Source organism: Colossoma macropomum, unplaced genomic scaffold (genome assembly GCF_904425465.1).
Source record: "Colossoma macropomum unplaced genomic scaffold, Colossoma_macropomum, whole genome shotgun sequence".
Classification (NCBI taxonomy): Eukaryota; Metazoa; Chordata; class Actinopteri; order Characiformes; family Serrasalmidae; genus Colossoma; species Colossoma macropomum.
Window position 1 is genome coordinate 7,776,336 of NW_023494797.1, and position 26,771 is coordinate 7,803,106.

General features: G+C 40.6%; 2 protein-coding genes across 6 annotated transcripts in view; both read right to left on the reverse strand.

Annotated features, from left to right (window-relative positions):
* Window positions 1-5,300: 5,300 nt before the first annotated feature.
* On the reverse strand, window positions 5,301-17,429 carry lin7c (lin-7 homolog C (C. elegans)). The gene is made up of 5 exons (XM_036584187.1): window positions 17,301-17,429; window positions 15,516-15,634; window positions 9,738-9,809; window positions 8,353-8,562; window positions 5,301-7,876 (listed from the first exon to the last, which is right to left on the reverse strand). Exons 1-5 carry the CDS (start codon window positions 17,335-17,337, stop codon window positions 7,709-7,711), a joined length of 606 nt encoding a protein of 201 aa, XP_036440080.1. The 5' UTR covers window positions 17,338-17,429; the 3' UTR covers window positions 5,301-7,708.
* A 2,820-nt stretch (window positions 17,430-20,249) lies between these two features.
* The window catches only part of bdnf (brain-derived neurotrophic factor), a 47,836-nt gene continuing 41,314 nt past the window's right edge, over window positions 20,250-26,771 (reverse strand). For 4 of the 5 annotated variants that reach the window (XM_036584529.1, XM_036584527.1, XM_036584525.1 and 1 more), the window contains exon 2: window positions 20,250-21,345. In XM_036584529.1, the coding sequence (XP_036440422.1) occupies window positions 20,476-21,324 (849 nt within the window). In that variant the 5' untranslated portion in view covers window positions 21,325-21,345 and the 3' untranslated portion in view covers window positions 20,250-20,475. Of the gene's footprint in view, window positions 21,346-23,258; window positions 23,439-26,771 lie in introns of those variants that run through there. The other variant, XM_036584528.1, reaches the window with a different exon arrangement.

The following is a 26,771-nucleotide window of genomic DNA, read 5'->3' on the forward strand; positions in this document are numbered from 1 at the left end:
AAAGCCTATCCTCTGAATCATAAGTTTATCACAAACAACCCGTCGATTAATTGAAGGCCACAGGATGCCTTCTGAACTGCCCTCAAAAGTGTTTTTTACTTTGTGTGAAAGATGTAGAAATTATAAAGGAACACTGCATGGACATGACATTGCAGTTCCATGCACTACTATGGACGTGGTTTGATTCTACAAGGACTTGCATTGCAATTCAAATGATTTCACCTCTAATGATTCAGCAAAGATGAATTAACTTGTTTGTGTGGTTGGTAAAATCATGTAATCAAACTTATATTACTGAGCACACAATTCATCATTATATCAAACATGCAGGGCCATAAAGCATATTTATCACTTGTCAAACAGCAATAACCATGTGTGAGATGTCACCATTTACAAAAACATCCGTCCACATGAAAACACAGAAATGGAGTTTCAAAATCTCCACACTGGAGAGCTCTTTCCAAAAGCAAGCAAAGCAAAGTTTATTTATATAGCGCTTTTTACAACAGGTGTTGTCACAAAGCAGCTTTACAGAAAAATCAGCATTACAGAAAGAAATCTGGGTCCAAACCCCCATGAGCGTCGCCAGTGGTGACAGTGGCAAGGAAAAACTCTCTAAGAGCAGGAGGGAGAAACCTTGAGAGGAACCAAGACTCAGAAGGGGAACCCATCCTCCTCTGGTTGACACCAGATAGCAAAACATTGTTAGTATAAGGTATTGTAGTACACAACAGGGAAAACAGGTGGAGCAATGGTTAAATTGATTAGTATCATATGACCTTACATATCTTTTTTGTACAAAACACAGAGATAGAAAAACACCCGTATGGATGAGCAGGTGTGTGTACATTAGTGCACTAGCAATGAATAAGTAGAATATACCATGCAGTTTAGATGAAAATGCTTATGAAAAGTCTTTATTTCACATCTTACAGGAAATCGTCTTTTTAGATGTCCAACTGAAGTACTCCCTTATTTTTGCCTTTTTAAAGTCATGCATAACCTTGTTCTGTAGCTGCCACCATCTGAGTTTTCCCTCTCTCGTTAAATTGATGTAAAAGGGGTGTGTGAACATCATCATAACAAATTGATAAGATTTGTATGCAACAATCTTTTATTATTGATGTTACTGATACTGTCAATTAATTGTTGCCCTACTGTGCAACAATTCAAATCAGAGACCACCCTTCCCTTGTTTAACATCCAGTGTATACAGTCATTCAGTAATTCAAGTTCTGAGAGATTAAATATATGATAATTCTCTTACATAAGGAAGTGAAAAGTCAAAGGAATACAAGTGAAAAGTTTCCAAAACTGCAGTGCAAAAAATGATTAATATAGAGAGAAATGGGTGTGAAAGACCTGGTAGACCTCCAAAACTGTCCCCATCAGATAAACAGTACTTAAAACAGGACACAAAAAAGGGACAGGAGAAAATATATGGAGTTAATTTTGTGCCAAAAGGTTCAAATAAAATAATATAATACACAAGCAAAATGTCCTAAATATGTTGCAAATTCAAATGATGAGTTAAATCAAACTTTTCAAAATCCACAGGTGTTTCTGTCCAACCTTCCACTGTGAGTAGACAACTCAACACTATGAGTCTGAAAGGATGTTTAGCTGTCAAGAAGCTGTTATTTGGATCCTGAGCAGCAGAAAATGCAACCAACTTCTAAGACAGAACTTTGGGGAAAAATATCCCTGATGATTTCTTTGAAAAGCTGAAAGCAAATCTTCTGAAAGAATGAAAGCTGTAATAAAGGCAAAAGAAGCTGTAATAAAGGCCACATTTAACATTCCACATTTTTTTATTCTTCCTGACCCTGAAAAAAAGGAAAATGCTGGGACAGGCTCCAGCACCACACCCCGCAACCCAGGAGGATAAGCAGCTAGAAGACGAATGAATGAATGAATGAAAAAATGAAATGAAAAATGAAAAAAGAAAAATGAAATGAAAAAACTTTTATCATGCAAAGGGTTCTTTGAGTGCTTTGCATTTTCTTTACTAAAGAACCCCTGAAGAACCATTGTTTTAAGTGTGTAGATCTGACATGATCTGAATCATAACGTAACAAAGATCATGGAAGGCCAAAGTGGACGTGTCCGTGGACACAGGCTCTGGGCAAGCACAGATAGCACGGTGTCTGTGTTTGTCAGGACATATCTGGAATTCTCCCATGTTAGTGCTTTGGTGCAGGAGAGAATGGAGAGAATGAGATGTTGAAACAGGATCCAGGCACGAGTGGCGTCAAAGGTGTCAGAATTAGAGCGGGCAGTGAACAAACTGTTCCATATTAAAAGGCCATGATGAATAATGACCTAGACTGGTATTTTGTCTCATTGTAACAGTGTATTTAAGTCTGCTCATACGCAAATAGGAACATGTCGTTACTTCCACAGGTAATATGACCAGCGGTCACTAACCTAAAGATCTACTTCACGGCAGAGATTAGTTCTAGGCATCTAATGGTGCCCTCTTCCTGCTAATGCATCTGATCCACTCAACCAAAGACTTCTGAAGAAGTTAATTCTCTGGAACAGGTGTGGCAGATTGTGGTTGAAACTAGACTCTGTGGGAAGGTAGATCTCCAGGACCAGGGCTCTCACGCTATAGAAAAGATACAACACTCACTTTCCTGATACCCTACTGTGTGTCTGTCAAAAGTTTGGGAGCAAACATTTCAGTTTGGGAGCAGAGAATGTTTAATAAGCATTAGCATTGTGCTGAGTGTTGCAAAATATACTCAGATTATTAGTAAAAAGCTATAAAATATTCCTTATGCATAGGGAAAAATGCAAAAATAAGCAAAAAATGTCCCCATCACTTTTTTAAAGTTATGCTAGATAGTTTTGTGGGTTGTGGGCTGGTTGAATTTCAGGATATTGCCAGATATCAAAAGACATCAATTACAATTTATTACCTCTATTCAAACCCAAAATGTATTGAAGTTTTATTTAGTGATAGTCAGTTATGACAAAAGAATGATACACCAACTTGTCTTGGAATCATTTTCAACACTTCAATAGGGTACTATGATTGTTGATTATGCCATAACAGTTCTTAACACTCATTCCTTTTTTATATTAAATATCATCATAGTTATTATTATGGGGGTATTTTGCCAAAATGTGTACAACATGGAGATTAAACTAAAAATGTGAATGACAATGAAAAAACTGGCTACAAAGGCAACAAAGTTAACATTGATTGTATGATTTTTTTTTCTTTTCTGGATATTACTATTCTTTGTTTTTATGTTTTAATATTGCCATACAAAGCATCAATGTGATGAGCGCAATTGTAGGTATGCTTTGTATGTGCTGACTTCGATCCATCTCACTTATTATTATTAAGGGATTTTCTTCGTTGGTGCAGCTTCCTTGGTTCTAATATTATAAATATAATGGACTTTCACCTATTTTTGAGTGGGAGAACGAAAAAAATGAAATGAGTACTGGTTAGGCCTGATACAATTATGAGCCCCTGTATCAGCAGTTATAAAAGCAACCCATCTGACATCTGCAGTTCTTCAAGAGTTCTCTTTAGAACTGTGTTCTATATAGAATCTTTTTTTTATTTTTTTTTCTATAAAGCACCAAAAAGGGTTCTGCTGTTGTTATAAAGTTGACATTGTAACAAAAGCAGTACCCTTTTTGGTGCTATATAGAACCATAGACAAAGGTTGGGGCCCTTATGGGTATAAATTACACTTAACATGCCCTTCAGCGCACAACTGGCCCTGGTAACGCATCACCTCTCATTCCTACTGTAAAACATACAGTGCTTTTATTGAATTTTATGACTTATCAATGATGCAATCAAAGATAAGGGAAACCTGCTATAAACCTGTGTGCTTTGTGGTGTTGATTACTCACAGTTTGAATAACTCCGGTCAGGCATATGGATGCTCAATATAGGAAAACACTCCAAGAAGGCACAGGGGGGTGGACCTGAGCAGCAAACCCATCTGTCTCACTGTCAGCAGGCCTATTTTTCATGATTAACACAGTTCAAAGTCTTCACACCTTATCAGGAGAGGGGTTCCTCCATGTTTAGTTATTAATAGGCCTCTGGGGCTTGGCTAAGCTGCACTAAGTCACAGAGAGTGACTGTTATGTTCTTGGAGATGTAACCTGAGACTCAGAATGTGTGTGATGGCAGTGTTGACAAGGTCATAAACTGGACTGCCTAATTGCTTGAGGGGGTTCGTTTGTCATTACATAGCAAAATGAGTACATGGGTTAACTGTAGGCTTCTGTTTTAATATTACATAAAAAGCTGATTTTATGCTACTTCTTTTCCTATTTAGGAACTCATTTTGCATTGAGTTTATAAAAACAAGAAAAAAAACCCTCATAATCTTCTCATTTTGCTTTCTACTGTTCTTTTACCACACCACCGGGGACAATTAAGCTGTATAATTAAATGGTCAAGACGTAAACAGTCATTCAGAGTGATCTGATGTGAAATGCAGCATTATAGAGAAATTTAAATTGAGTCAGAATTATTCACAGCGGTGGTGATAGGAACCAGATGATGGAAGCATTAGAAGCCTCTAAAAGCTCTTTTACATAAACTTATTACATAAAATGGTTGCAAATAGGCTGCCTGAAGCCTGAGACTTTGTTGTACAATAGTTTAAAAATACGGCTGTGTCCTAAAACATTTTTTTTTTTTAAATACGTTCATGGCAGAGAGGTACATGCAAGGCTCTGTAAGGTAAAATATTACCCACAGAAAACCTTTTTATTTTCAAATTACAGTAAATAAAAAGGCAATATTTGCATTGTAAATACATAGACCATTGGTTCCTTCCATCACTGTAAGAAATCTGTGTCAATAAGCCTCTCTAGAATCCAGCATTTCATATCAAACAACTCTCGATGACTGAATTATGCAGAAATTTGAAAAATCCATGGAAATTCCTTTCATCAGTAGGGTTCGCTTCCCATGGTTCAACTACAGAGCAAAATCATAATAAAAAATATTGTTATATATACTCATGCAGCATTCAGAAGCTGGATATTGCCTTTTTCAAAGCCTAAAAATTAATCTCTGTCCCTTTAAAGTACATCTATGATCAAGATTCAAGAGCACTAAACCATCAGTTACAAAGTGTACTATCATACAGCACCCTCTAGTGTTAAGGGCTTTATAATAACAACCTGCAAAAGCTATGAGCAGCAAATGTCACACAACAACATGACGTTTGATCATTTAGAAAGCATCAAATCAATCAGTTCATACACGAGTACACTCGCATGAATTAGTACACATAGAAGATAAACACAGAGACCAATATTCATCTGTATTTTATTTTGTGCAGCTTCAAATCTCATTACTTTTAAGTAATTCTAAGAAGTAATTCGTCGTAATTCTATACATCAACGTTAAATGTAACAATACACCAGGACAGCAGAGAAATGCCAAATGATACAATATAACATCAGGTTCATTAAAGTAACAGTCCCAAACTAGCATACTGGACATTCAACATGGTATCAAATAGTTCTCAGAAAGGCTGCAAGTTTGGTCTTTGTACTCGAAAACGTAAGGGACAATGTACTCAGAAAAGCAATACAAATCATTCCTTGGAAAAAATCTCATGAAAAAAATCCTTTATCAAAAAGGGGAGCAATATTAAAAGAAAATGCGGTTACAAAAATAGTAAGCACCCCAAAAAGTGGACAATAATGAAGACTTGTGAGCAGTGAATAACAACAATGTGCTGGGGGGAAAAAAGAGCAAGTCTTATTGCTTTAGTGGAACAGGTTGAGAAATGTTACATCACGGAAAGCCAGAGAAGGAGAAATGCAACCTGAGCTCTTCCAGAACTTCAGAGAACAAAGCGTCCACTTTTGCAACCCGATTTAAACGAACATTTTCGAGTTTCAATCACACAAATGTTTCTCTTACGCAAGAGATCAGACCGCCCCTTCTCCCACCCCTCCTCTCTCCGTGCACCAACGCATCTCGCAGCTCCTGATGATTCATGAGCGCCTAGAATTAGAAAAGCGCTAAATATTTTATGAGAGACAGAGAAAAATAGACAGCTTTTTTCTGAGCTTGTTAGACACTGAAAATACCTGCGTTTGAGGTTAAAAATACATCTGGAGCTTTGCATTTTTTAACATTCGGAAATGAGTACAAGGAGAAGAAGTTAAATGCGAAGCTACCATATGACGCTCTCTGATTTAGGACAAATCAATTTTTGGAAACATCTGGGGAAAAAATATGCTTAGTTTTGTTATGAGTAATAATAAAAAAAAGAATATTCATTGAACCTCGGTCACTGAAGTAAATAAATGATCAATGGGAAACAGATAAAAAACAACCACAAATCATCTCATAAAACAAAAACTAAAAGATCACCATATTTTCTTTAAGTACTGGCCAAAGGGAGAGCAAATAACCTAAAAGCTACTGCACACACGTAAAAGCAAATTTTGTGATAAAGAATATTTCTAGGGTGATTTTAAAACCAATAAATATCTCGATCTAAATAAATATTTTTCCCCTAGCCATATTTTAGGGGGGAGGGGCTAGCATGAGGGATCAGTGCTTAACATCTGGTGGACCAATTCTACTACATTCAAAGAAAAAAGGGGAAGATTTCTCAACATCCTGCTTTCTTATATTACCTTGCAGTGTCAAGATGATTCTATGATGGTGAGAATAAACATGAAGTTGGTCTAAAATTATGATTTCCGCTAGCAAACCTAGAACATAAGCAACAAAAACAAAAGCTAATGGAACAGAGACCAGCATGAAGGCGTGGTCAAACATATCATACTTGACTAAGGGCACATTCACGTTTCGGTCGACCCCCAGAGACAGGACTAAGTACAGTTTTCACAATTAAAAGAATCAAAACTATTAATCAAAATAAACAAGTAAACAAAAATGGATAAAAATGTCACAATAGTGTTGTTACAAGCTGATCACTGTGTAATGACACTGCTATTTTTCCAGCTAAATAGTGGAAAATAATTTTTATTCTTGTAAGCAAGCAAGAAAGGTCGGATAACCACAATCAAAGACATGTTTGTTCCTTTTAAGAAGCTACTTTCCACAAACTGCTTAACCTCATCTAGATTTTACAAGGTGGAAGTGTTCATTCATTTTCCTCTTATTTCACCATAGGTGGCGTACAGTACAGTGAGAACCACATTGCATTTAAGAGACATTCCGTTTTCTTTAGCTCTTGAGGCACTTTTGACTTACTTTTGACATTTTGTTTAAATCACCTCAGGAGCAGATGATGGTGGTGGTCCCCTTGCAATCCTGACCAATCAACCTCTGATTGACAGAACAGTTTCAGTAATGCACATACAGAGTACAATGAGTGTCTGTGTTTGTGAGTGTGCCTGTATTTAAAAAAAAAATAAAAATAAAAAATAAGTAGTGTTCATGCCACAAGACTGTGAAAGGTGTGTTCAAAATTAAGGTGGTGACAGTTTTAGAAAATTCCAGAAAAAGAGAAAAAGAAGTGCCATACATGTGGCCAATCCCTGGGCAGAGGAAGAGAGCACATGGGGATGAGCAGAAGGGCAGAATATATGACAGTATGACAGAGAGAGCATGAGAGAGAGAGAGAGAGACAGAAAGAGAGAGAAAGACAGAGAGAAAGACAGAGAGAGGGGGGGAGTGATGTGAGGGCCAGAGAGAGAGAGCAAAAGATGTGAGGGCCGGAGGGAGACTGCCCTACTGTGGGTAGTTGTTCTGTTGCCGGCGTTTAGCAGATCGCAATTTCTCGAATCGGGACTCCATCTCTTCCAGCACTTTAGGGGTATAGCGAACCACCAGCTTGACCGTGCCCTGAGCTGCCTTTAACAGCTCCACTGCCTTCTCATGGTGCTCCCCCTCCACACTCTACAAAAATAATTAAAAACAGAAAGAAAGACTTGGAGCGAATGCCTGTGTAACACCACATGAGTCAGCCACAATGCAAGAAAAGTCACCTTGCTATGGTTACCTAGACTGAACAGTGGCATCATTTGGGTATAACAGGTTTTATTCTGATTTGGCACTTAATTTAAGAGACTAGTTATGTGATTAATGTTTCATATAATAAAACAGACCAATGGTCCAAAACATCTACTAACATTAATCTTCATCCCTAGGATTACATCACAGTCAAAAATAACAAAACAGAATGAAATTTAGCTTAAAATTACTGCTATTCTTAGTGCTATAAAAACTGCAGTGCATCATGCTTGACATGTCGCTTTTTCTTGGCACAGAAGAATACAAGACAACAGAGGGTGTTCATGTCATTACACCATTTCTACTAGGAATAAAAAAACTTTTACTCCAAATGTTAAACTACTTCCAGACAGTCTACGTACTACTCCGTTGACAGACAGCAGCTGATCTCCCCTCTTCAGGCCGCCATGTCGGTCAGCAATGCCTCCAGGGATTATGCGGGAGATGTAGATGGGCGAATTCTGTTCCTTCCCTCCCATGATGTTAAAGCCTAGACCCTCCTCTGTCTTCGGGAGCTCCACAACACGAGGGTGGGAGTGCCCCTCGCTAGCAGCAAATGCTGCCACCGTGGCCTGTTTTGGAAGCAAGGAGAATAAACTAATGGGCTTCTGCTGTGCATGCATACTGATAATTTCACATTGCATAACAGAAGCAGAGTAGGGCAATGGTGCATTAAGCAGTTTTTTTTCCCTCCTTAGATAAATAGTGATACAGGAGAGTTTTAAAATATGGCCAATTTAACAAAATTTTACTATGTGTACATTAACTTGGGCAAGGTAATCCAAAACTGGGTTCTCTACAGTGTAGTCATACATAATAAGGTTTAGATGCTCCCTGTCAACTAAATATTAAATTTAAAATAAAGCTGGCTGCTGCAAGTCATGCACTCCCCTCAGGTAATCAGACCATGAGCTGGAATAAACTTCTTGTGTTTACCAGTTACGTGAAGCACACAGAGGACATCCTGGAGAGCTCTGACCTAACTCATGAGGACACAGATGTGAATCACTGCAGTCGCAACAGATGCAGTTTGGACACAGTTATCTTCTATTACGCACAAAAAGTAGGTATGTTGCAGGATGGTAAATATACACAACATATCTATCTGCCACTGTGTACTGCACATACCGAATCAACACTCACCGATACAAAATGGATAAAGTCAACCGAACCTCCGAATCAAGGTCATACAATAGTATACGCTTAATTAAGCACTATAGAACATAATTCCACTGTTGTGGTCATCACAAAAATCCCTTTGATATCCAAAATGCTTTTAGAAGATGAGGTTCAAGACGTCCTCTGTTTTGGTATAAATATCACAATATTTCTGGTTTTTTTTCATTAGGCTTTCTTAGTTCATTGAACTATGTCTCAGAGAGCTTTAGAACAAAAAATGCTTGCAACACCCTTAAGAGCAGATTTTCACTGGCAGCAATCACTAGCAGAATATTCACAAAACATAAGAACCATCAGACAAATGGCAAGAATATTGTACAAGTTAACATAATGTATCGTCCCGTTGCTCTGCTAGAGTGTACCCTCTGACAGAGTTACACAGCTTCTGCTAGGGCTACTATATCAAACTTTATAAACTTTTTTTTTTTAACATTTTAAAAACATTTTAACTCTGCTACTGTGGTGTCCACACAGATGTTACACCCTTAGGATCGTTTAAAATTAAATTGTAATAATAGTAATAATTGTAAGTAGGCTTCAAAATCACGAGTTCCAAAAAAAACATTACCTTTGCTGTGGCATTGGCTCGGACTTCTGGACTGCTGTTAATGTCCACTGTCTCATACACATGTTCATAAACCTGCGAGCATCAAAAAACAGAGCAAAAGCATGAAACAGACAGACAAAAAGCCTCAAACAATATGCTACTTCAGATGGCTTAGAGTTCTGTAACCATGTTCATGTGAACAAAATTACTGCTTCCCCCCCTTCCACTAGTTTAAATAAGAAACGCACATACAGCAGTGATTAAGTGCAAGACCAAAATGTGAAATCTAGGCCGGTGCTCAAAAAGCATCTCAGAGCAGAAATGTTAATCTTGGAACTGTTAATTACTGAGATAACTCAAAGCACAGGAGAAACCTGATCCTAGTTTAGCACTCCTGCTTTGAGGTACTCCATGAGTACAGGCAGATCCTCAGTAACTGAGCAGGGAGTGAATAAACAGCTCTAAGTGGACAGCACTGTTGAGTCACTCAGCAGCCAATGTTCTTATCAACTACTGAGGCATAACTCTCCAGTCACAGTCACGCATCATCACCTGCTGCAGAACAGCTCAAATTAGGTCATTCCTCAGGGGTTTTTATCGAAGGGGGGGATGAGTGGCCCATGTGTTGAAGTATGAGTAAAAAAGCCACACTGCTCCATAGGAGGGCTCATTTAACAAGCATGCGTAGGCAGAGATCTGAGAGATGGGCTAAGAATGAGCTGAACTTTCCTTAGGCGTGAATGGGCTAATGATACCGCATGGGGTATTCACAACTTAGAGTGCTTGTGAGAAAAAGAATCATTTGGGATATTGCTGTAGTGATAAACTAATTCTGTTTCAGTGGCCTTCTGAAAGAGATGATTCGCACCATTCTGTCACATGCAATGCAAATATTTAGGCTCTCTGAAAACAAACAGTACAGGAATGGTTCAAACTGCCCCACTAGTGTGAGAATTGTTTTATTCTCACTGAAGTCTACATAATGCACAAGACAACAATGTGCTAGCCAGCTACTTAGACTCTTCCAGGTAACACCCCAACTGGGACTGGGCGATATGGCCAAAGTTGTTATGATAAAAAATTTCATATAAAGTCGATATCAATTATTATTACGATAAATGTCACATCATTATTCCTTTTAACTTTAAAGGCTGATTCTTTTGCTTTGTTGTTGAAAAACCAGATGGTTAATTGTGGTTTTAAACTATTCTTTATGGTCAGAACATGACAAACATAAGCCAAACAGAGGAACATTTTGCAAATCTGTCATGGGACAGTGGGAGACCGTTTCCCAGGTTAGCTTTTTTTACCAGCTCACACGCACAGCATGGACGCGATTTTCGTAATATTCATAATTTAAAAATAAAACAGATTATAGGTGCTATACTCAACAATGTCAGCTTAGTACAAACAGCAAACATTAGCTGGCTCAGCAAGTCAATGATGGATCACACTGCCTTACTCCTATCACTCCTACCACATCCATATCACAGTATTTAAACACAAGCTAACAGACATTTGGGTTTCTCTATTCTGTCGTAGTAGTTTGGGGGATGGAAAAACCACAGCATATCTGCAGGTCACTGTTTGAAAGATGGACCTCAGTGGCATTAACTGCAATGTGATTCTCTCTCTCTTTCTCTCTCTCTCTCTCAAGAGACAAACAACTATGGAGGAGGACGTTGTTTGTCTGGTGCGAGAGAATCACACTGCAGTTAATGCCATCGAAGTCAGTCGTTTTGTTTTATTTGATCACTTTAGTTCACTACAATAACATCAATTCGGCCGTGCTGTGCAAGTGACGGAGCGCTGCTTCAAGTTAGCCAGCTGCTAAAAGCAGCTAACCTGGGAAATGAGCATTCGCCCAATCCTCCATGTCACTTATAAAGCATCTTCAATGTACTTTCATTTTAATGCTGTAACTAGCATGATCCCACTTCTTTCTTTCACTTTTGTTGCTTGGGTTTGCACTAATACTAAAATATTAGTGTTTTATCCCTGTAACACACAGACCACTTCAGCTGTACTTGTGTGCAGATGTGATTTAACGCTGCTAAAGCTTGTTAGGATGTCAGGATAGAAGTGAGTTCGCTCTGGGCCAGTGTAATTACATGCCACTTAACTTGTCACTCACACTTCGTGGGAGAAGAAATCATCGATCACTCTGCTCAAACAGGGAAGGTACAACCCCACTTTTCAGATGTATATATCTAAGTGTATTTGGTGACCCATTTTAGTCCCCATCCCCTCCCTCTTCGAATCATGTCAAAAAACTCAGAAGCGCGCCCTCTCATGGCGGCAACAGAGTAGCGTAGCTTTTCTTACAGTGGAAAATGCTACCAGGGCTGTTGCTAGAACACAGAAGTGTGAGAATGGACTATTACATCGAACGATAATAGAACGTTTCTTATATTTCTATCAAGAAAAATAATATTGCGATAATTATTGTTATTGTCCTAACCCAAACCCAGCAGTAGGGTGTATTTACCTGTAAGCATGCAGGTATATATTATATAAATAACTCCACTATTCATGAAATGAAATGCTGACCATCTATGTTGTACTCGAGTGCAAAAGTTACAAGAAAGCGGAAGCAAATCGTATCTCATACCACTATTGCCTGCAGTCACTGTTTGAATGTTGCAAACTGTAGTTGCAGGCAATTCAAAACCACAGATATCCAGGACTCACCACAAGAAGAAAACTCAAATGTAAAAGGATGCGATCAACATTTTTGTGCAGAACATGAACATGACCAACCACACTTAACAGGTCTCCTGTGATCGGGCAATGAAAGCTCCGCATCGATGTTTTAAACAGTGTTAGAAAACATAACACACCCAAGTCTGATGTGAGCAAAATAGAAGTGTCCTGAGTTATCCAATGAGTGGAGAACGAAGGGTACAGTTGGAGACCAAGTGTGATCTGATCACTCAAACTACCTTCGGAGATGGTCAGGGACACACGTGACCATGTAACATTTATAGTGTGAATCCTAAAGCTTCTTGATGCATCTTCGACAGCAGTGGAGGACCGCCTTAATCAGATGGAAGCAGCTGCGTAGTTTCATTTTTCATGAACTGCTTCTTCAAAATCATCATAGAGAGCATCCTGACCTGCAGCATCACTGTCTGCTATGGAGGCTGCACCGTCTCAGACAGGAAAGCACTGCAGCAGGTAGTGAAGACTTCCCAGTCTATCACTGGGTCAAGCTTCCCTGCCTTAAAAACATCTACACCAAACGGTGTAAAAGAAAAGCATGCAGCATCAAGAAGAATCCCTCTCATCCATCACATGGACTGTTTACATCATTCTCATCTAGAAGAAGACTACGGAGCATCCAGGCCAAGTCCTCCAGACTCATAGTAGTCATACTACTTACTTTATCTGTTGCACTGTTAACTTCTGCACTCAATCACTTTACTGTGAAAGTTTAACTTCACTTACTCCAATCTGTACACTGTCTGCTGTTTTATTAATCTTCGTCATTGCATTACTAAAAACTACTGTGCATTGATAAACAATACACACACAACTATTACTGCTTCTGGGGACCATGAATAGTTTTGTAGTTATAGTACATTTAGAGAAAATTTTACTGTACATTGTTTGTACAGTTTGTCTGCCTTTAATGTATATATTTGTTCTGTGTTAAATGTAGCACCGACAACAGAAACTACAATTTGTTTCTCTCTCAACACATTTGTGAGGAGAAGGAATGACCATAAAGCTGACTTTGCCGCAGTGATTGTCAAAGGTCCCCTTCCTCCAGTGACGAAATCTGATCATTGGAGACGCATTCGAGACACATGGAGATACCAGGTGTGAACGGCTACACGTCTCACTGTCCACTTATGATCAGATCACTCGAAACAGATGTTAATACTAAGTGTGAACAGGGCCTTCCTTAGTTTGCACTGCTCTTCTGCTAAGTGCTGCAGCTCGCTGTTTATCCATAGCAAAATGGACATTCTATGCTATTTACATAGATGCCCATCTATCCTTCTATGTTGTGTGTGTTGGATGATATAGCAATAGACTGTTTTCTTGGATGAGTAAAGTTTTCCTGCGAGGGGTGGACGACTACTTGTTTGACTATTTGAAGTCAGAATGGTAGACTAAATTCTGCCCAGGTAAACAGCAAAAGAAATTCTGCCTCTGTAGACACTGGTGAACAAGAACAACAAAAGCAATACTAGTCACTGTTAGCCTGTTACTCTCCCTCTGCTGGCTGCTACTTTGGCTGCCAGCACCTCTCGACTTTGCTGAAGTTCATTTCTGTACATCATATAACCCAGAAAGCTGTCAGCATCCAGATACTGTTCTTCAGGAATCCTACATGGAGGTGTAGCTATGATAATTAGTTTATTTGCAATGTGTGTGTATGCATGTCAGTATCACTGAATGACTTCTTGGGATTCAAGCTGCCAGTTTTGCAAATACTGTCTGTGAGTGAAGACAGGGCAGGATACAGAAACATCTACAGCACCCCATTTTGTAGTCTGAAATATCTGTCATCAAGACTCAAATTTATCATATCAAAGATAAAGCTATTTCTGGATTCACAGGGTGCATTAAATTAATAATTTTTTCAGGCAGAAATGTTCTACTGTTGATGAGAATATAGATTTTGATGTGTGAAGTTTATGAAGCACAGGTCTGCATCTTGCTGAACTCTCAACAGACATGAACATTTTATTGATTTTCTACTGATTTTAACACAGCCTATACATATCATATATGTTTTACGTTTGGGTAACTCAAATAAAGCTTTAACATCAGGTAGCAGATCGTGCACTTAACAAAAAGGAGTGTGTGCTTCCCTTTGCCAGAGCATCACACAGTGTTTTTGGCCTCAAGAATCTGACGGTTATAAAAAAAAAAAAGACGACAGATGACAACGCAGCAGGGTAGAGCTGACTCAACTGCCAGCAAAGTCTTAGGCTCACTACATGGGCAATGGCACTTTCCATATGAGACCCATGTCTCTGAAAAAGGATGGAAGGAACAGTCACAGTCAACAGACCTGCTATTTGTGGATGCTTTCAGTCTTTTAGTCTTTCATTTATGTTGGGCAATTTTGGCTACTTTTAAGTCTTTTAGCCTAAAGATAATTGATTACATTCAATCTCAACATAAAACTACCCAGCTCTCCTAAAAACCTCAATAAGTTGTCTGTAGGACCACAGACTAAAGTCACCAGTGCTGAACTAACTACTTTAGAAATGCATTAAACTGAACTCAATGAAGTGTCAAAGTTTAATTAAACCTTTAAGCACTGGTACGTTTACGGGGGAACAATTAAAGAAAATGTCAGCAAGTGATGTGGCTCAAGTCTCCTGAGCAAAGCAATGCATTAAGCAGACTAGACTGCACAGGTAACGCATTGCCAATCACCTTTTATCACTTAAATAACTAGTTGTCAGGAGAGGAGAACAATATATTACATACTTCCTTAGTCTTCTGACTAGTTCATTATAGTTGAAAAGTAATAAATGATTTTTAGCAATGGTCAGAACGGTCAAAAAAGAGAAAAGGTGACAGTAATAACTAGGGATGCATGATAATAATGGAGCTGTGGCAGTATCAACAGATAATGCCTTGAATACTACAACCGTCAGACAGGTATTTAGACTTGACTTTGTACTTCAAACTGATCTTGTGTTATTTTTCTGTAATGAAAATCCAAATAGATTTAATCCCAATATAAATATTCTATACATTTTCTTGGCATATATATACATGAAAAAACTTATGTTGTTGCAGCCCTCATATTAATGCTAAGCCATGTCAGCTTACCTCCCGGACAGCATTGCAGAATTCGCTTTGCAAAACCCTCTGCAGGGCCTGCAGCTTCTGGGGAGGTACTTCCCCTGTCCTCTGGAGCTTGTCCAGTAGCTCGATGGCACGAGAGATGTCTGTGAAGGGAAGTTTTCTGTGAGGCAAGACCATCAGACCAACAACCAGACCTACCATTTGACCTAAGCCATCTGGAGATGTGAATTTCTTGGCAATGAACACTGTCCATGATTCCTGGTGAAAGGCTCTAACAGCTATGTTATTAGGTTATATTCTTTTCCTTTGAGGCCACTTAAGAGACATCAACAGTCACCTTCCCAGCCAAGTCATTTTGCCTGGCACATTTTTTCTGTCATTTGTCCAACAGCACTTTGCTCTTAAGTGTAAGTGAAACATTCCCTCTAGTTCTGTTCCACGGCATCAGGTTTTGTAAGGGTTACAGAATCAGAGCTCTTCATCTGAACTGGACATCTTACATGGAGGATGTCAACACACGTACCATATAAATGTCAAACTACAGGCAGAGGTACACGCTGCAAGTTCAACTCAGTAGTCTTCTTAACTGTACATGTAAAGTTACAGCAAAAAAATCAGACACTGAAGTTTAGGCCATCATCTCAACAGTGTAAGCTAAAGAGGAACTCAATCTACATTCCAAAATTTCTGTATAATTAAATAGTTAACATGTCAACAATATCATTCAGTGTGGTTTGTTGTGAAATGCTTCGTTCTAGAAAAACTTACCAAGACAGAACTGTTCACAGTGGTGGTGATAGAAACCAGACGTCTGATGTTTACTGCCTCGAAAAGCTACTTCACAGAAAGTTATTACATGGAATGGCTATGGAAACGTTGCCTGATGTCTGAGACATCGCTTCAAACGAGCTTTCGTCTAAAACGTGTTTTAATCAATTTACGGTGGAGGGATACAAAAAGCGTATTCTAAGGCAAAATAGTCCCCAAAGACAACTTTACATATAAAAAACTCAAAAGACGCGTGTAGGTTCACTGGTGGTTTTGGATAGTGAATAAAATGGCTATATTTGCATTGTGGACCTCGGGACCCTCGGTTCCCATCACCACCACTGTAAACAAATATATGTCGGCAAGTTTCTCTACAAACGAACCATTTCGCATAAAACAACAATCTGAGTGACTGTGTTTATAGCTCAAGCACTGAATTATGCAGAAATTGGAAAAATCGGTGAAATTCTTCTTTAAAGTTATCAGCCAAAGTAAATCTGTGGCTTAGAGTCGACGACAGTTGACTCGTTAGCCAAAAGAAAACGCAAGCACCACTGACGGGTGTCAAGAACCATAAATACCTGCTAATGCAGATTAAATAACGAACATATTCCATTCGCCACGCTTCAAAACAGAACACACCGGCGCTACATCTTAATGTTCATTATAAGTGAAGTTACCGACGGCTAAGTTAGAGGAATCCTAACACAAAAGATTAACCACCGTCTAGCTGGCTAGTCCGCTAACGCTTTAGTTTCGGAAGAGTGGACAGCTCAAATATTTTGTTACTAACTCATTCTTCTGAAAAACGTTGTATAACGTACTTACTATGCTCATTTAAATTCATAAATATGCGTCTTTAAACTCGATATTCTTTAAAAAATATTAGCTAATGTGGTCGGTCGGAGAGCTAAATGTTAGCTAGCAGCATCGAGGTAAGTCTTCGCTAGCATCACCAGCTGGAAACAGCGGACTGTTCAGTCTAAATTCGTTTTGTCTGCCGTTAAAACATTGAATAATATACGGTAATGTGATGTTTACCTCTTTCTAGTCTCACAGGTTCCCCCAACGAGGCCATTTTAGCCCGGGATAGTCCACTTGTGCTTAAGAAAGGCTCAATATAATAGCACCGTCTCTCGGCAGCTCGTAGCTAATGCGAAGAGATTAAAGGGGAATCGAGGAAGATCCTTACTGCGCAAGATATGCGCATGTATCAGAGAAATGGCATCAGAGGTCTGTACATAACACGATTTTCGTTATTAGTGAGGTAGGAATAATAATGACTTTAATGGCACCCAGTAAATTTCAGCCCCACGTTTGCACACAGGTAAGTAAAGCAGTAGTTTGTTGGGATGTCAAACGATCTGTCCAAGATAGTGCAGTGCAAATAGTACAGCGAGTTTCTACTGCTCTTCTATTAGTTAGTGTTACCATCTACTGGCCATAAGGCACAATTGCCTAATTTGCCTTATTTAGACTGTATGAATTTCACCTTTAGATTAAAGAAACCTATAAACAAAAGTTGTAACCTGCAGTCTATCACTGTTTTAATATTGGGTCATTTAATGATATATATGACCACCACCACCACTACTAATACACACTTCAACAGTTCTTTAGTAAAGACAATGGTTCTGTTTAGAACTATAAGTTATACTTAAAGTCATGTTTAGATGGGTCTTCAGATTGATAAAGAACATTGTAACAACAGAAGAATGCTTTTTGGTGCTATATTGAACTATATACAACACATTCTCCATCAGTCTGAAGAACCATTTCACCATGCAAAGAACCCTTTAAGCATGAAATGGTTCTACATAGAACTCAACGTTCTAAATAGAACCATTGTCTTGACTAAAGAACCCTTGATGAGCCATCTTTTTAAAGTGTGTACTAATACTACCACCACTACTACTAGTAATAATGATAATAATAATAATTGTATAATAATAAAATGTATTGCTAGCACTTTCCATACATTTCAAATGCAGCTAAGTGCTTTACAGGCATGATCTAAAGACAGTGTAACAAATAATGGACAGCTTGATTTCCATCTCAGCATAAATGAATCCATTCCCAGTACTTTAGATAATACATCAGGCCAAACCTTCATCGAGGAAGCACTTAAGGTCTGATGTGATATTACAACTGCGCTATGTTTTAGAGCCATATAATTCAGAAAGGGACACGCATAGCGTGGCCTATTTCTCTGGCAAATGGGACAGGGCTCTGCTGGGTCTTACCGAGCAGTGCTTTGAACTGGGGGACAATTTGAACCTCACCAAAATAACTCAGACGTGTAGCTGGGTTCTTGGTCAGGGAGGAGTGTTCTTCTGGAATGACTACTGGCCTATCTAAAGTGAATTAATTCTGTTTATTCAGGTTATATTAGTAAGGAAACTGACACAATATTTAAGCACCTTTGAGGTTTAATGTTGAGGAGGTCCTTGTCTGTGTGATGTCCTTCATCATTCAGGTGTGTGCAAAACTAAAAGCCATGATGCATATGTGTAAGGACGATGTAATAATACCAAATTGTCCCTCATGTAGTGACATAAGTCAAAAATATGTCAGATTGATGTGCATAACTGTGTAGTTTAATGCCAAACCATGTTATTTCCCTTCTAGGCACAATGGCTGATTTCTGTGGGTGCTGAAAGGGAATGTATTTGTATTGTATTATAGAATATTATCATAGAATGTTATTATAGCTTTCTGACTTAAGATGATTTCCATTGAAATGTTTAAATATGTATGACTAACAGAGAGTAATTATTCCCACATTGTGCCTAGTCTCCGCTGCCTCAGTGTCAACACTTCAGACACATGTGTCTGATAACAATCTTTGAGTGAAAGCAGGTTTGTGCACAGATGGATCAGATATCAAGTTGAGTGGATGTGTTGAATGCATTGATCTCTTTTTCTCCAAGATAATCTCTTAGCGATGGAAACGATAGCCTGTGACCAGTGACTGAAGAACAACACTGGGTAGAGAGCAGCTCCGTTTCTTGAAATCTCCATCTTAGATGGGCTGATGTTCCACGTTCACATCAGTAGTCTTACCTGAATATGCAGCAGGGTCACTCCTCACTTGGCCAAGATGGTGTGAGAGGTTTTGAGAGCAGGTGCCGCTTTGCATGTTTAATCTGGACTTTTTGTATGTTACAAAATCTCTTAAACCTTATTTGCTTATTACTGTAATGATTATTATAATAAATGCACACAGAGGATTCATACATTCAGACTTTAGTACATTAACGTCTCATTTTCAGACACAGATTAAGCCTAGTTCAAGGCTAAAAGTATTTTCTGTGTAATTCAGTCCAGAACTAGGCTCAGTCTATGAGTAACGTACGTTATAATCTGGAAGATAATCCTCTGTTCTCCAATGTTTGTGCTGAACTTAAACCTGCAAAGGGAGAGCTCAAACTTTATTCACATTGGTTTTGTTTTTCAGTTGCCTATAGTCATTTTTATTTCTTCAAATATTTCAATTTAATATTGCAAACAACTTCACAACATACAAAATGAATTATATTAATCCAGAACATATGTCAATGAATAGATTTAATATATATTTATATATATATATATATTTATATATCGTTTTTATAGTATTTTTTTCTTTCATTTCGTGGGGATAAAAAAATAAACAGCAAAGCTTTGACAACAGCACCTTGACATAGTATGTAATTCCAACATTACCTTGAGAGGTTTAGAATAGGAAACAGATAAAGTACTTAGAGGAGGACGTCCTGTCACTGCTGAGAATGTAAACAGAATGTTTTGTTCGGAATAGATTCCTTGCTTTCCAAAAGTGGACAGTTTTTTTTTTTTCAATTCACAATTGAAGCAGCATGCAAGTTTTTTTTTCCTCTCCTATGTAATTCTCCCTCTCCGCTCTCCTCCCCTCATCTCTTGAGTTCTTGGCAACGTAAAAAACCACAATGTCTTGAGGAATGTGATATAGTAATTTGAACTGGGCGCAAATGACTGATCAGATCTTTTTTTAATTGTTTACAAGGTCATGAATATGTTCAATAAATAGACTGTAGTATCACTTTTACTGTATAAACTTCATCTTTTTTACATGCAGTCCATAAAATTTTCATCTGACTGAATAATTTACCCTGTTATGTATATATACAAATAGATATTTACTCTTTTCTCTCTCTGTTTTTTTAGAACTCTCAATAAAATCTATACATTGTGTACACTATCTCCCCCTCTTAATGGTCAATGTGCATACACACGAAGTGTCTATCCGTATAAACCTCCAGCCGATCTTCCGTTTGCTATCCATGGTGAGGGCTCGCACATACGACTGGGTTGTCCGGCATTGCGAGTTATAGTGCCGCTTGTCTATTCCTCGGCAGCCCTCCTTTGTGTAACCCAGGGGGTTGCATTTGGTCTCGTAAAAGTATTGCTTCAGCTGACCGTTGGCCACCGGGACCTTCTCTAGCACGGTGACGGTCTGGCCGGACATGTCGATGGCCGTCTTTTTGTCCACGGCCGTCACCCACTGGCTAATACTGTCACACACGCTGAGCTCCCCGCGCCGCGCGGGGTCCGAGTGCCGCCGCACGCGCATGGACATGTTGGCGGCGTCCAGGTAGTTTTTGTATTCCTCCAAGAGAAAGAGCAACGGCGGCTCCAAAGGCACTTGGTTGCTGAGCATCACCCGTGAGGCGTACATGTCGACGTCCTTCGATTCGGCTGCCACTGCTGCTGCTGCGGCTGCCCCGGGACCCCCCCCTCCCTGGCCCTGGTTGGCCCCAGGCCCCAGGTGCTGCATGGCCCCAGCCGCATCCTCCTCCGCACCTCCTTCCGCCTCCAGCAGCTCCTCGATCACCTGCTCGAAAGTGTCCGTGAGCGAGGGCAGCCCACCCCCGCTCTGTGGAGTCCCGTGGCCCCGGCTGGCCGAAGCCACAGCGGCAGCGGCAGCCCCCAGGTAGCCCTCGGCGCCTCGATGGGCCCCCCCCTGCACGCCCGGGACCTCTCTCATGGGCGCAGCTCTCATGCAACTGAAGTATGAAATAACCATAGTAAGGAACAGGATGGTCATCACTCTTCTGACCTGTTGGAACTGGACAGAGGGAAAAGCGAAGGAGGGATGAGAGAGGGATGGGGGAGTAGGAAAGAGAGGTGGAGGGGGGAGAGAATGAGGGATGAAGAGAAGACAAAAGTTTAATTTCAAAAGAAATAATTTAAGAGAACAATCTCAAAAAATAGTCAAAATTTACAAAACAGCCATCAATCAACAAAGTTTATTTATAAGCTTTTTGTTACAAACAAAGTGCTCTATTATTCTCTATAATGCTTTATATGATAAACATGGACATTTTTTTTTTTATTGACAAAGTGCAATGCAGTACAGGAAGCATAGGGGGCGATCTAACATTTAGATTTGTCGCACTATAAAAGAGGAAATTGCTTCTTGTACATGCAAAATTGGTGCTATGGTGGGGGCAAAGTGAGAGAAAATGGTGATTAATTAAATAATAGATTAATTGTTTACAGAAGTAGAAAGCCCTAAAAACCTCCTAAACTGCAGGCTTATTACTCTATTACTAATCTTTATATTTATTATTCACAAAGCACTAACTGCTAGGAAAATACATAAGCTCTGCAGTTAGTAGAGTGTTGTTCCACATTCAGGCCCTTGCAGTTGAAGGGGTTAAGGTAATGCATTACATTGCTGCCTCATTACTGCAGGTCAACCATTATGTTAATGGCACATTAATGTGATGCTGCAATATTTTTTGTTATGTTAGATCCGATTCCCTGAAGTGCTTGTTGACTCGTTTACGATCGTTCCCCCCTGGCGTGTGATGCTCCTGTGTAAGCTGCGATCAGAGTTGTGGCTCTAAAATCGGCTTCCCACTTCACGGCAACAGAAACACAACATGCCAACTTGTTATTTCTTTGTTTCATTTTTAGTTGCTGGCAAGTAGAGGCTCAGGGGAGCGTTGGCACTACTGACGCAGCACACCGGATCTGTCCCCACACACACACACACAGGGCTAAATACAGAGACTCAGGAGTATCATTAGGAGGACATGAGAGGCTCTCACCCACTCCTTACTCCCCTCCTTCCTCCTCGCTCCCTCCTCCTCCTTCTCTCCTCTAAGGACAGCCAGCCTGCTCTAGCATCCCATCAGACCAATGCAACACTACCTGATTCAAGGTATTGACTACTAGTGTGTGGCTACAGGCTTTTGCTCTCCAAAGTCCTTCAGAGGCTTAGGATGAATGCCAAATGTTGTATTGATTAGAAAAAAGAAAGAACAAAAAAGGGACTTCAGCCAGCCAATGGATACGGAGCAACAGATTAAAACATTGAGGTGAATTATTCTGACTGAAGTGTAAAATGTACTTGCGCATCAACAACAAAAACCTGCATACGCGTACATTTTACAACAAAACCAGCTTCCACTTTACTACCATGCTTAACCACTGTGGAGGCTGCATGGTTTCCATGGTAAATCTATGCTCCATACTCAATCTGCTACAGGCAATTTTCATACCACTGCTCCCATGTGGCAATGCAGGAAACTGTGCCACTGCCTGATCAGCTCACTTTGAGATGATTTTATGAATGGTGCTGATCGTCAGGGAATCTAAACACTCTACAAGCTCAGTTCAACATTGCAAATCATCTTCAAGAAAACAAGCACAGGTTCACTCTGGACATTATCGCAAACTAAGGACAGATTACCCGACAAGGGACAGTAAGAGAGGGTTAATGTGAGAGGGAGAGAGAGAGAGAGAAGGAGGATCAAGGCAAGACGCAGATAGAATGCCATTCATTCATTCATTCATTCATTCAGAACAACTACTCCAGGATTCATTTCCTGCATGTGGGTCAAGATAGCCTTTGACAACCCCCTGACTGTCAAGCACCGGAAAGCTGCAGAGAAACCCAGGACTGCCCCTACAGAGCACCCTCACCTTTTCTTTCTATCCCTCCCTCCTTCCCTCCCTCCCTCTCTCCCTTACCTCTCTGAAGCCCCTATGAGTCACAGCAATTCATCGCATCCGTAGACATCCCAAAGCTCACCGCCGCCGCAACACTTCCCAAACAACAGCGAGGCAGCAAGGGGAGCATCCAAAAACACAACATCAACAACAACAACATAAAAAAAGATATCTCTTGCTTGCTCTCCTTCTTCCTGAGGAGGAGGAGGAGGAGGAGGAGGGGCTGGGGTAGGGAGGAGGGGTGGTGATGGGGGGGGCTTTTTTAAAAATAGCCAGCGCCGCAGCAAGGCTGGTCCATCCAGCTTCTCTGCATCCTCCCTCTGCCCCAAGCAGCAATGAGGATGCACTCACTCACAGAGCCAAAAGGGTGGGAGAGAGATAAGAGTGGGCCACGCCCAGTCTAAAAGGCGTTTTCTTCTTTTCTTTTTTTTTTGTTTCATTCTTAATTGGTGTCTGGGGCCGCAGGCTGCGCTTCGCCAGCGCAGCGGTGACTGCCATGGAGACACTGCGGCTATAAATAGCCGGGCTGGGAGTCCCACGGTCTCGATTCAGAATATCGCCGAGCTTCTCCTTAATGAGCGCTCGAGTCCCCCGCGCGCCGTGTGACGTTTCACCCCCGAGAGGTGCGTCCGCGCGCGTGTGTGTGGGCGTGCGCGGTTTATTTATTTGTGCCTGCGCGTGTGCATGTTTTGCGCCTTTTTCTCACATCGGTGGAAAAAAAGGTGCTAAAATTGAAATAAATAAATAAATCCATAAACAAACAAACAGACAGGCTGGGATTACAGCGGCGGAGGACAGATCAATCCTAATCAAATGAGGCGCGGCGCAAAAAATGCGCATACCGCACAGCTTCTGCCTGAAAAAAATGAAAGACGCTTCAGCCCGTCAGCTTTTCCAGTCATGGAGAAAAAAAAAAAAAAAGAGCTTCTTACATTGTCAGCAATTACCTCCGCGGAACCTTTGGAGAGGATTTTTAAAGTGCCGCCGAGAGGATTAGGACTCGAATCCGCCTTATTTCACACTTGCTCACTTGTTTGAAATTCCTCCAAATGTGTTACATCTTCAGGGACGGGGGTGTATTTTCGTCGGCACCCCCTCCTTGCTCCCTCAGAACGGCCCTAATGTGGGTGTACGTACACGCGCAGGGCCACAGCCCAGTAGCTGCCCCAGTTTCATGATGATCCCAATTAGCAAACATCTGTCGTCCCCCCTAATGAGGGAGGTATTTATATAAGTCGAGGGTTCTACCGAATGACAGATAACGCGTAACAGCATCAGTGGCGGTGACAGGAAGGCTTCCTGCTAAACTTGGCCTCTTACAGTACTACCTGCCTGGATGTGCTCTAAAAAGTGCACATGGCCCAGATAACACTTACAGTGCAGAGTAAAGCTGGAGAGCTGCCTCAGCACTTTTGTCTGCCTCTGTGCTAAAAAACACAAACATAAAGGCGCTGAGGGTAGTTTCAAGTAAAGTAAGTGGCTGGCAGCTGATACGGAGAAGAGCGGAAGACTAGATTGCATCTTACGCTCCACAAGTCTTAGGCGGTGGAAGGATGGTGTTCATGTGGGGAGAGTGTGTGTGTGGGGGGGGGGTGTCGAGCGTCATTTCTCAGCATAACAACCCTGATGACGTCTCTTCCAGGTCTCCAAGGCAGACCGGAGGAAGGGAGGCAGGCAGGGAGGTGGAAGACAGGAAGGAAGAGTGTGTATGTGTGTCTGTTGGGGAGATGGGGAGAGTGGGGGGGGTAGTGACACTCATCAGCTTGCAATTGCTTGCCATTCCTCTGGGGTCCCCTCTCACCAGGAACAACAAACGATTTTATTTCTAACCCCGCTATTTCCTGTTTCCATCAGGCGAATCAATATGGATTATGCTCTCAATCACCTTCCTGTTAAAACGCAATCTAGACGGTGAATCAGTTTATTGCTCTGGGACCGAGTCGGCAATAACCGAGACCCTCTATCTTGTTCAAACCAGAAAAGGGAAAACCAAATTACCGCAGAGGACGCGTTTGTTCTGCCGAATTGCGTCTCACGCTCACAATATCAATTTCCTGTCAACATATGCAAACACTGTGTGTGCGCACGTGTGCTTGTGTGTCTGTAGAACAATCTGCAAAGTCATGACAGCAAACATAGATACCTCTTTTATGAAGCCTGTGCTATCACCATGGAAGCCAGATGCATTATAGGCCTTTGATTGTGCGGCGAATTCCTCTTTTCCACCATGTGTGAGGTGACCTAGTCAAAGAAGCCGAAAGGTGCAGTGATGACACGTTATCTGCACAGCTGTATTTAATACTGGAAGCCCCCCTACAAACCAGGGGCTTAGCGCGAGCACTTTCAGACACTTTTCATTGCAAAATCTGATTGATCTCTGCTCGAGCATGACTGCTACCACTGTTGCTTTGGGGGGGTAGGATGTGCACCTGCTCAATTGTTTAGAGAAGAGCTTGTAGGACAGGGCGGTTCACTTTTGCATGCTCCCGCTTTCGCCGTAACTCTATTTGCTTAAGTCTCCATGCCATGCAGGGATTACACTAGAAATCCCTTTCCTGACAGACAGATGAAGCTTTGCCAACATGAAAGTGCAGCGGTAACTTTAGCTTATGTTAGCTTTGGCACTCTATGAGAAAAAAAACTGAAAGATTCCACTTTTTATGCTCTGTGTGCCTATATGCGGTATGGACATTTGAAAGGACACGCGAAAGCTGGAGTGAAGTGAAAAGCAGATCACAAGAAAGGAACCTAGAAGATCAAATATCTTCTTGGTCTCCATAAAAGCGAGCGTATCATGACAAAATATCATAACAAAAGATCCTACATCTTCTTGATCTTCATAAAAGCAAGTAATCCCTGAGAAATCATATAGCAATGCTATGCTTTGTGGATGCACGTATGCCCTATAAGCCAACGGAACCTACTGACAAGCACTGGCTAAGGTACTCCGTGTTACCTTAGCCAGTTACACGTATGTGACAACGTTGACCAATTTCTGCTGAACTCAAACCACTTCAGTGTTAAAGAAACCACATTTGGGGGTGTCGTGCATTGACTACGCTACGGCTACATGCCAAGCTAATCATTAATCTCAGGGAGGGATCAAACAGCAGCAAATGGCAGCAGGCTTGGAAAGACTTTGGCTCAGTCTCACTCAGCTTTAGTGGGTGCAAGAAGTACGTAGGATCCTTTGAAGTACATCCTCAGGTAATTGTGGTTCCTGCCACAATGTAACACAGCTGTGGCACAGAAGCACACCCAACAAGACAGAGGAGATGCTCAGGTTTTGATCTCTAGCTTCTACGACCTCTCGGTAGGCCACCCACTCGTTTCAATGACTTCTACTTTAAGTGTCGGACACATAACATGGCTTTGTATTGGAAGGGCTGGGAAACAGAATTGAAATATCAACTTTTAAAGAGGCTTGTATGTAAACAAAAACATTATTCCATGGAGAAGGTCATGTCTAATAGCTGACTGAAAAGAGCTGCTGGTTTACTTTTGTGCCACTTACATTCTTAAGCATAAATGTCA

What these genes read in the sequence shown, in the direction of transcription:
- lin7c (XM_036584187.1), bottom strand. Translation starts at nt 17,337, where the DNA reads ATGGCCTCGTTGGGGGAACCTGTGAGACTAGAAAGAG. An exon ending in ACCTGTGAGACTAGAAAGAG is followed by an intron (nt 15,635 to 17,300) that starts GTAAACATCACA and finishes TTCCCTTCACAG; the next exon opens with ACATCTCTCGTGCCATCGAG. An exon ending in TGCTGTCTGTCAACGGAGTA is followed by an intron (nt 7,877 to 8,352) that starts GTACGTAGACTG and finishes TTATTTTTGTAG; the next exon opens with AGTGTGGAGGGGGAGCACCA.